The sequence below is a fragment of the Schistocerca nitens genome, chromosome 1, assembly GCF_023898315.1.
Source record: "Schistocerca nitens isolate TAMUIC-IGC-003100 chromosome 1, iqSchNite1.1, whole genome shotgun sequence".
Taxonomy (NCBI): Eukaryota; Metazoa; Arthropoda; class Insecta; order Orthoptera; family Acrididae; genus Schistocerca; species Schistocerca nitens.
In genome coordinates, this window is record NC_064614.1 from 250,379,441 (window position 1) to 250,390,505 (window position 11,065).

The following is an 11,065-nucleotide window of genomic DNA, read 5'->3' on the forward strand; positions in this document are numbered from 1 at the left end:
TACTGCTAGAGTTTCGTCTGCCTCCTGCACTCAGTCTGCCCGTGGCGTCTGTTTTAAGTAGTTGACGTTTTGTCTGTGCGTCGGAAAACGTTGAGTGTACAGAAAGAACAGCGTGTTAACATCAAATTTTGTTTCAAACTAGGAAAATCTGCAAGTGAAACGTTTGTAATGTTACAACACGTGTACGGCGATGATTGTTTATCGCGAACACAAGTGTTTGAGTGGTTTAAATGATTTAAAGATGGCCGCAAAGACACCAGTGATGACACGCGCACTGGCAGACCATTGTCAGCAAAAACTGATGCAAACATTGAAAAAATCGGTAAACTTGTTCGACAAGATCGCCGTTTAACAATCAGAGCAGTGTCTGAGTTAACAGGAGTTGACAAGGAAAATGTTAGGCAGATTCTTCATGAAAGTTTCAACATGAACAAAGTGTGTTCAAAAATGGTTCCAAAGTGTCTCACAATTGAACAGAAGGAACGCCGAAGAATGATTTGTTCTGACATCCTGGAAAACGTTGAAAGTGATCCCACCTTCTTACAAAATGTTATTACTTGCGATGAATCGTGGTTTTTTACTTACGATCCCGAAACTAAACGCCAATCGATGCATTGGAAAACTCCTGGTTCTCCACGACAAAAAAAGCACGAATGTCAAAATCGAAATTCAAGGCAATGATGATTGTTTTTTTTTTTTTTTTTTTTTTTACATCAAAGGGATTGTGCACATTGATTGGGTACCAGAGGGACAAACAGTGAATCAGCATTACTACATTAGCGTCCTGGCTACCCTACGTGAGCGAGTACGGAGAAAACGGAACGATTTGTGGAGAAAAAAGTCATGGATCCTTCACCAAGACAATGCCCCAGCTCACAGTGCGTTGTCAGTGAAGACGTTTTTGGCAAAACACAACATTCCCATCTTAGATCATCCACCCTACTCACCTGATTTGGCCCCCTGTGACTTTTTTCTTTTCCCTAAAGTCAAGTCAGCTTTGAAAGGAACTAGATTTGAGACTGTTGAAGCAGTAAAAGAAAAAGCGACGGAAGTAATGTATGGACTTACCGAAAATGATCTGCAGCATTGCTATGAACAGTGGAAAATTCGTATGGAGCGGTGTAGAGACCGAGGAGGAGAGTACATTGAAGGAGATAACATGAAATTGTAAATAATTGTAAATAAATGTTTTTTCCAGCATCAGTCCGGTTTTTTTCTAGCCGCACCTCGTACGTTTGCATGGTGATCATATCCGATATTGATGTCGGGGTACATGCGCAGGACACAGTGGCGTTTTGTAGCACATGTGTTTCGGGACGGTTTTCTCACTTATCACCAATATCGTGGACTTACAGATCGGTGTTGTGTGTGTTCCCTATGTGCCTATGCTATTAGCGCCAGTTGTGTGTAGTGCCACGTTGTGTGGCACCACATGCTGCAGTTATCCTTAATTTACGAGCATGAGTGTAGCTCCGCAGATGTTGAAGAGATTGAAAGAATGTATGATGAGATAAAAGAAATTATTCAGATAGTTAAGGTCGGTGGCGAGAATTGTCAGTGGTGGCAGCTGATCAGTACCATGAAGTGTTTTCGTCAGAGTCTTTTCTGGCGAAAAATTCAGTCATACCGTCGGTCGCCTCCAATGACAACATTGTAATGACAGATGTAGTGTGACATTATTATTATTATTATTATACTGTTGTTATATTAGTTCGTTACACACACAAAGAAATGGAAACACGGTGAGTATGCATTTAAAGCAAATATAGATGCATCTGTTTGACGTATAGAGATTTAGAGCGGCGGAAACCGCTTGGTAAATCCAGGCTAGGTTCATGAATGCAGTACACTGCAATGCATACTTAGTTTCCATAGTGTAACATGACTTGCAAGGCGGTTATAATGGACAGGTTGAAGAGCCTTTTCTTCGATTCCTCCAAAAGTTATCCTGAGAAGGAAGTGATTGATTTCACCTATGTAACATTGCGTGCTGTCCAAGTTTACCAGTGGCGGAAGGAATCAAAGGCAGAACTTCTACACCAAAAAGATTATGTCCGCCTTATATTCCAACTTGAAGCATAAGGTAATCTGTCATTGAATCTTTCCAAACCGTTTTCTAATAAACACACTAAAAAGAACCAGGTTACATGTCCATTTGTGCCAAGTGTAGCACGACATTAAACTTTGTTCGCTCCTGTCCATGAAAAAAGCTCTCGAATTGGAAATTCATTGAACATTCTGAAGTTGACCTAATGGAATTCGATAAGCGTGAAGAAATGTGCCCACACAATCTAGTCCAACAGCGTCGATTGTATCGCGAATGTCTGGACACTGATGTCTTATATAACATAAATAATCTGTAATATAATCCAAAGTGAACGGAATATGCTGCAGTGGGCCGCGGGATGTTACACGCTGTTAGGACGAATAGATATAGTTTTTGATGTGGTAAGATGAGTCGTTTACTGTCTTTGTTGATAGTCCTGCTCTTCCGTATGTAAACGTGAACTACTTATTAACTGGTATGGACTTCTACAGGTCGCTGCACCTTGTCGCCGACACGAGCCTTCACGACGCCCTCTGCCTGGATACGCCTGCACCTGTGACATCTGCAGCTCCTGCTGGTAACGTGGCGAAGTCCTGACGTCGGAGGAACAAACAGCGAACTTGCCTTCGCTGGGTCTTCACCCGACAGCTACGTTGAGCTGCTTACAGGAGTCGGACAATCGGAATCAGCGCCTCTCACTGCGCTGAAAAGAACCGAAGCGTGTTCACAGCCGCAGTGTTGGACGTTCCGTACACAGATTCTGTTGTAGACTTTGATGGCTCCAGTCTTTAGTAAATTCTACGCATGTAATTTACCCGACGCAACGAAAACACAAGTGTTACAGTATTAAAAGTGTTACCAGGGCCTGTTAATGCTATTATGCACATTTCATTGAAGTACGTTAGCGCTATTTGCCAGTGTGACGTCATGCGTTGTCTCATTACGTTTGGTTCTGTAAAACGACCTTACGTACCAGAATACTTCGTCCGATAATGTACAGCTGAGGATGACATGGCATCGGTTGTCAGTCGCGTCACAGGTTTTTTTTTTTACGATTGCTCTCTCCTCTCTTCAGTCTTTAATTTTTTTCTCAGAGGCGAACACGTACGATAACCTTAGTGCACGTAGCCCCCTCGACATTCAAAGACACATTAATACAACATAATCTGGAAAAACACACAGGATTCCTACTGTCGTCTTTTAATTGATTTGATCTTTCATCAAATGGTCTTCCAAGTTTTCTGCATCCACGAGTTTTATTTTATGCCCACCACCCTCCAAATATACGTTTCAAGGTCCGTCCGACTACAAAAAATCCCACAAAAGAGCATGTAAGTCTTTCCCTACCGCCTTACGGCTTTAGAAGCAAGCAACTATCACTGTCTCACTGGTGTACTAGCCAGAGTTCTTGGTTCTGACCCATAGTATTCACTATCCCAATGGAAGCCTGAATTTTTTCTCAGTTGGAATGATTTGAAACAAGATACACTCAACTTTCGTGCTGCGATCTGAGTGAGTTAAATGAAGAAGCAGTCGATTAGAGTTAACGGACCCCACGATCTTTCCGCATGACTTCAGTGATACTGCAGAGAATATTGATTTTCAGATCATTTTCATCATGATTGATAATACCACTTATGACAGTTACCCCTTGCCTGCATTTGTTTTGTACAGGTGTCAATTTTTTGTATAAATACATTACTTTCATTGTGTAGGCAGTCTCCTTAGTAGACCTGTTACATTTTCTAAGTGTCCTGCCAATAAAACGCAGTCTTTGGTTAGCCTTCCCCACAACATTTTCTATGTGTTCCTTCCAATTTAAGTTGTTCGTAATTGTAATACCTAGGTATTTAGTTGAATTTACGGCTTTCAGATCACACTGATTTATCATGTAACCAAAGTTTAACGAGTTCCTTTTAGCACTCATGTGGATGACATCACACTTTTCGTTATTTAGGGTCAACTGCCACTTTTCACACCATTCAGATATCTTTTATAAATGGTTCAAATGGCTCTGAGCACTATGCGACTTAACTTCTGAGGTCATCAGTCGCCTAGAACTTAGAACTAATTAAACCTAACTAACCTAAGGACATCACACACATCCATGCCCGAGGCAGGATTCGAACCTGCGACCGTAGCGGTCGCTCGGCTCCAGACTGTAGCGCCTAGAACCGTACGGCCACTCCGGCCGGCTTTTTATAAATCGTTTTGCAGTTTGTTTTGGTCTTCTGATGACTTTATTAGTCGATAAACGACGGAGTCATCTGCAAACAATCAAAAACGGCTGCTCAGATTGTCTCCAAAATCGTTAATATAGATAAGGAACAGCAAAGGGCCTATAACACTACCTTGCGGAACGCCAGAAATCACTTCTGTTTTACTCGATGACTTTCCGTCAATTACTACGAACTGTGACCTCTCTGACAGGATATCACAAATCCAGTCACATAACTGAGACGATATTCCATAAGCACGCAATTTCACTACGAGCCGCTTGTGTGGTACAGTGTCAAAAGCCTTCCGGAAATCCAGAAATACGGACTCCATCTGAAATCCCTTGTCAATAGCACTAAACACTTCATGCGCATAAAGAGATAGTTGTGTTTCACAGGAACGATGTTTTCTAAACCCATGGTGACTGTGTGTCAATAGACCGTTTTCTTCGAGGTAATTCACAATGTTCGAACACAATATATGTTCTAAAATCCTGCTGCATATCGAGTTAACGATATGGGCCTGTAATTTAGTGGATTACTCCTACTACCTTTCTTGAATATTGGTGCAAGACTTTCCAGTCTTTGGATGCGGATCTTTCGTCGTGTAAACGGTTGTATATGGTTGTTAAGTATGGAGCTAATGCATCAGCATACTCCGAAAGGAACCTAATTGGTATACAGTCTGGACCAGAAAAATTGCTTTTATTAAGTGATGTAAGTTGCTTCACTAATCCGAGGATATTTACTTCTACGTTACTCATTTGCCAGCTGTTCTCGATTCGAATTCTGGAATATTTACTTCGTCTTTTTTTGTGAAGGCTTTTCGGAAGGCTGTGTATAGTAACTCTGCTTTGGCAGCACTGTCTTCGATAGTATCTCCATTGCTATCGTGCAGAGAAGGCATTGATTGTTTCTTGCCGCTAGCATACTTCACATACGACCAGAATCTCTTTGGATTGTCTGACAGGTTTCGAAACAAAGTTTCGTTGTGGAAACTGTTATAGGCATCTCGCATTGAAGTCCGCACTAAATTTCGAGATTCTGTAAAAGATCGCCAATCTTGGGGATTTTGCGTCTGTTTTAATTTGCATGAAGAAGGGGAGCTCATGGAGCTTCGTGTTTGGGCATGACTTCCTTGAAGTCAGCGGACATTGCCCCCTTCCCCCTCCCCATCAACCCCTTTCCCCCACGGATGTCCCAAGAGTACCTGGAAACCGTGAATATTGCTGGAAATTAAGTAGATCGTGATTGTATTTTTACAGGGTGCCTTGGGTAACGCTGTAAGCTCTTGATACACATGAAAAGGAGCTGACAATTTTTCTAAGCACACCTGCTGTCATCTGACTACAGAAACCAAAATAAGCTGATTCATTATCACTGCGCAAGTGGCATAGCAACAGTCACTAATACTAATCAATAATCAATAGGCAACACTTACAGATCAGTTAAATGTTTCGACTTAATGATGGATAATCCTAACGAATTAAGCTTTCAAAATATGAGAGATGGGAAAATTCTATCCTCTGTGTTGCTTTGGTGGTGCATTTTCATGTTGACAGCAAGATATTTTGGTACCGTAATTACAACAAACTTGTGATACTATCTTGTCACTACTGCTGCTCCATGATGTATTAAGCAATAAGATGTCACTCACTGTGCCATATGCACCTTGGCTGATAAATTTTAATAATAAAATTGTTAAGTAAATATTTAATGTAAGAAAGTCCATTAATTGTTTGCATTTCGGTTTTTTATTGACCTATACTTATTTGAGAGCGAAAGCTCCGTCTGTAGGATTTACAAATTTCAATGGAGGTTTTTCGTTATGGCCTGGTGAAACAATCGCACGTGAATTTTTGGCAAATTACTTCAGTGTTAGCCCCTGATGGAATTCATATATGCCATAAACTGATGTGTGCCACATAGACAGTGAAGTGTTTGATGTCAGAGCGAAAGAGAGAGAGAGAAAGAGACAGACAGTGGACCGCTACGGTCGCAGGTTCGAATCCTGCCTCGGGCATGGATGTGTGTGTTGTCCTTAGGTTAGTTAGGTTTAAGTAGTTCTAAGTTCTAGGGGACTGATGACCTCAGATGTTAAGTCCCACAGTGCTTAGGGGTTAGGCTGTTCGTCAGGTGCCGTCTTTCAATTTGACGCCACTTCGGCGACCTGCAGTCAATGAGGATGATAAGGACAGCACAACACCCAGTCCCTGGGCAGAGAAAATTCCCAGTCCCAGCCGCGAATAGAACCCGGGCCCAGAGGATTGACAATCGGTCACGCTGACCATTCAGCTACCGGGGGCGGACATGAGTGGCGGTGACAATAGTCGACGACGATAAACATCTGAGTGATTTTGGCAGTTTGATAGCGTGTTCCCAAAGAGCAACCCTAGTGAACCATCTTTAAGAATTTATATTAATTTCAAATTTAAAGTTAGTTTCTAACGGCTACGCCGTAAGGAATACAATGAGAAACGGTTTACAGTGAAGAAGTTTATTTACACCGGTGTACTGATCCATTTTGATATAATCTTCTGATACTCAAATAACTATGAGCAGCAGATTTCCAAGAAGTCTGGCATTAGACAATTTTCAGTAATATGAACAGTTCCGTTCTTGATAATTCTCAAATAGTTAGAGGAAGGTTGGTGTCAATGGGCCACTTAAAGATAATGTGTAATAAAATCCTCGCATATTGTAATAAATATTTTATTATATGTCAATTGAAGGTGAAGAGAAGAAAGGAAAGGACATGTCCAAAAGGGCAGGCACCACACAGTCGTACAATTTGATAGGCCTAGCTGGGCAATGAATCCACCTTCAGTGCGAATGCACAAATACGTCCGACCTCCTGTGCGAATCTCGGCAGAGCGATGATGGAGGAAACGGACACGGACTGCAGATAGGTGCCGATCGATGCGAGTGTGGATTGGCCATGAGGCAAGCCGAGATAGTACGTGCAATTGCGATAGCCCTGTTCTGGATGGCGCAGTTGTTTCGCACCTGCATAGTGAGCAGGGCATCCCAGATTCGAGTCCCGGTTGGGTAGACATTTCCACTCGTCGCCGCCGATTCCGCGTAACGTCCAGTGCAGCTGACAGCAGTAATCCCTCCCCTTTCCTTTCTTCTCTCTACCTTCAATTTACACATAATATATAAATGCTGCGAATTCTGCCCAAAACAACAGACACCGCACGTTCATATAAATATTTTATTTGCAGTGTAACCTGAACCTTACCTTTTTACGTTTATATACAGTAGACACAGAAGTCATAAATATTCACCGTAATGAAATATTTGAGAAATAAAAACATACATCAGTGACATAATGAAGGCTACTGGTTTCCTGTGAATGGGCAACAGTTCAATAACTGTTAAATACAGTACACATCTAAATAAGCGTGGATACATTTCACTTTTTTTTATTTTAGGAGATTTTTGTGTCACCTGAAAACGGACAACATATGTTGGAAACCAAGGTGGCTAAAAGTACAAATGTCGCCTTCGAAAATAACAAAAAAAGATCCAAATTTGACTGATTATAAAAACATGTACATACTATTAGAAACCATATAATGAAAACTATTAATTAAATTCTATTCGTAGTGACCTACTTGCGCCTATATTTAGACGAAATTTGTAGTGGCTCATTCAAGGCAACTCACACTGCAACGCGTAACAGCTCCTAGCCTCTATCCACAGCCCATACTTTATATTGAGAAAATGGAAAAATGCTGTAAATTGCTTGTAATTTACAATTAGGACTGCAGAAATTTAATCATTATTACCATATCAGTACGATAAGACGTTTCAATCACTAATACTTGTCAATTATAATAACATCAAACCCTAACTTCTTTCACTGTTGCTTTGAGTTTTCGTGGAACAATGTTCGGCTAAAGTAAGAGGCTAATCTTTGGCAGCACGGGTGCACTTGATGAACGGCAATGTGCATCTGTTGTCAATGTCCACATAGAAATCGAACCACCCTGTCAAAGGAACCAGCCTATGGATAGCGACCTTCCCCTAATAATTTTTCGTACTTTCCCATGTCATTGATCTTGTGGTCTCCAGTACACAGACTGTATACTAGTCTTCTCCAATGCACACCTCTTCATATTTGCATGACTACAGCAGCTTACATCCATCTGAACCTAGTTATGTAACATCCACACTATAAGTTATATTTGTTTCAGTACGATATTTAGCCCAACTTTCCCTCCCACTCTATAAAAATCTGCGTATTACCAAACTATGTGCCCGCAACTGTTAACCAACTTAAACTCGTATGCTAACCTTTGACTAAACAGAACTTAATTTCAACTGTACTGTAACTGGTCTGAATACAATTTTCTTTATATTAAATGCGCAAATGGCCCTAATAAAAATTTCCACTTACCTTGCGTATTGACAATGTTGTTGAAGATTTCTCTAAAGCAAAGAGCAAGCAGGCAGCGGCTAAGCTAGATTTCTATTTCTAAATAAAATTTCCAAACTATATTCAAATTGTTGCATACCACATGATGCAATGTGGTAATGCGTAATGATAAACACTTGGACGGACGGGGAGTGAAACTATTCCTATGAAATGATATTCCAAGACCATAATTCCTGAATGAAGTACGTATCCAAAGAGACAAAGCGAAACTTCGCGCGATCTTCATACACTAACACTTAACAAACCGGACAATGATTAGAAAAAGAGTACAGTATTAACAGAGAATTTTTACTAAAATCAAACAGCTTAATCAGCTGATATCTTAATGTATGATTCATGGAAGTAGGGTGGTCTTTCTCTCAGCTCTGGGCAACTGAACAAAGTCAACCAGCTGCCAAAAATAATTTCTACAAATTAGGTGTGCATTGCTGATACCTTAGCTCAAACTTCTTCTCTTCAAAAAATAATAACATTATTCAGAATTTACATTACTTTCACCTTTATATACGCCATCACATTCATCCTTGTTGTCCTTTACAATAAATCTTTCCTTAGCTAACAGATACAATCAGAACTAAAGACAGCACTACTTAAATATGTCTTAACACCTACTAACCTCATTCAACTAAGAAAGTATAAGACGGCACACAGGTAGAGACAATCCCTCTCTCTGACGTGCACATCGATAATATACAAAAATCAAAATGACATGACCATCTTACATATCCTCCAAGTACAATTTTGTATGAGGGTCATTTCAGATAGGAATGGGATGAGGGTAAAATTCTAAACAGTAAGGATGGGAACGTACAAACCATGTTACAAACAGAAAAATAGCTTTACAAGAATATGGATTATAGAACTATAAGTAAAAAAATATTTACAAAATTCAAGAATATATGAATGAAGCAATCAATAGAATTCACCACACTTAAATTATCGCGTATCATGATGACAATAAGAACGTTCTGCCCAGGGCTGTTTTGAAAGTTTGTGTGTCACTGACGTGGTATTGGTGATCTACACTGTTTTTGTGGCACACAAGAAGTAGGTTAGAGTGTCTATATCACACAAGGTATATATTTTTTAAGCATAGTGACGTATGTTAGTAGTAATTTGCATGATGAAAGTAGGTAGAAGAGTGTCCTTGTCGCAAACGACAAAACTTTCTTTAGCCCGTTGCAATAACGTCACTGTTGTGGAAAGTTATGTGGAAGCAGACTCATCGAGACTAAGTGCAGTTCTCGATTGACACCCCACATATACAGAACCAGTAAAAATGTAGTAATATCTGCTTGATGCAAGCTATAGATCAATCTTTTCGTACCGAAGAGGTCCTTATAAAATTCAGTTGTAGCTTGTATCGGTGAAGTATGCCAACATTTGACAGAGAATATTTCAGTAAATAATGAGTATACATGTTTCTTCTGCCCTGGCAAGTCTCAATCATTTGTGGTGATTGGTCAATTAGATACAATTTGTTACATTTACAATATACCATTATCTGTATATTAAGGCGGGAGTAATAAGATTTTTCAAGCCTCTTCTCTTCCAAAAATGATAATATTATTCAAAGTTTATATTCCTTTCACGTTTCGATATATACATCATATTCATCCTTGCTGTCGTTTACAATAAATATTTCTTCAGCTAAGAGGTACCATCACAACTCAACACAGCACTACTAAAATATGTCCATCGCCTACCACAGTCCAACTCAGAATGTATCAGACTGCGCAGAGACAAAGACCGTGACATAACATGACCATAAATTGTTTAACAGTAACATAACTTGTTCTCTCTCTGACATGCACATTGATAACATACAAAAATCAAAATGACGTGACCACCTTACACTTAGTGCATCCAAGCCTTGGTACTCTTCTACAATTTTTATGTCCCACGCTTCCATTTCCAAACTGAGGATTCCCTGATGACTCACTATGCGTTATATCAACAAATTTCTTTTCGCTCCAGTTCGAATGAATACCATCTCATTAGTTATCCCATTTACCTATCAAATCTTCAGAATTCCTCTGTAGCACAGTACTTCAAATTCTACTATTTCCTTTTTACTAGAAGTATTAACAATGCACATTTCACTTCTGTACAAGACTGCACTCAAGATAAATACTTCCAGAAAAGACTTCCTAATACTTAAATTTATATTCGACATTAACAAATTTCTTTTGTTCAGAAGCTCTTTTCTTGTTATTGCCAGTCTGTGTCGTATACCCTCTCTACCTTGGCCATCGTCGCTTGTTTTGCTGTCTAAGTAGCAAATCTGATCTTCTACTTTTAGAGTCTCATTTCCTAACCTAATTCCTTCAGTATCGTCTGATTTAATTCGGTTCCATTCAA

General features: G+C 39.9%; 1 protein-coding gene across 1 annotated transcript in view; it reads left to right on the plus strand.

Annotated features, from left to right (window-relative positions):
* LOC126241266 (uncharacterized) overlaps window positions 1–3,676 on the plus strand; it is a 362,966-nt gene extending 359,290 nt beyond the window's left edge. Inside the window, exon 8 of the mRNA XM_049947996.1 lies at window positions 2,539–3,676. Within this exon, the coding sequence (XP_049803953.1) occupies window positions 2,539–2,644 (106 nt within the window). The 3' untranslated portion in view covers window positions 2,645–3,676. The remainder of the gene's footprint in view (window positions 1–2,538) is intronic.
* Window positions 3,677–11,065: the final 7,389 nt, after the last annotated feature.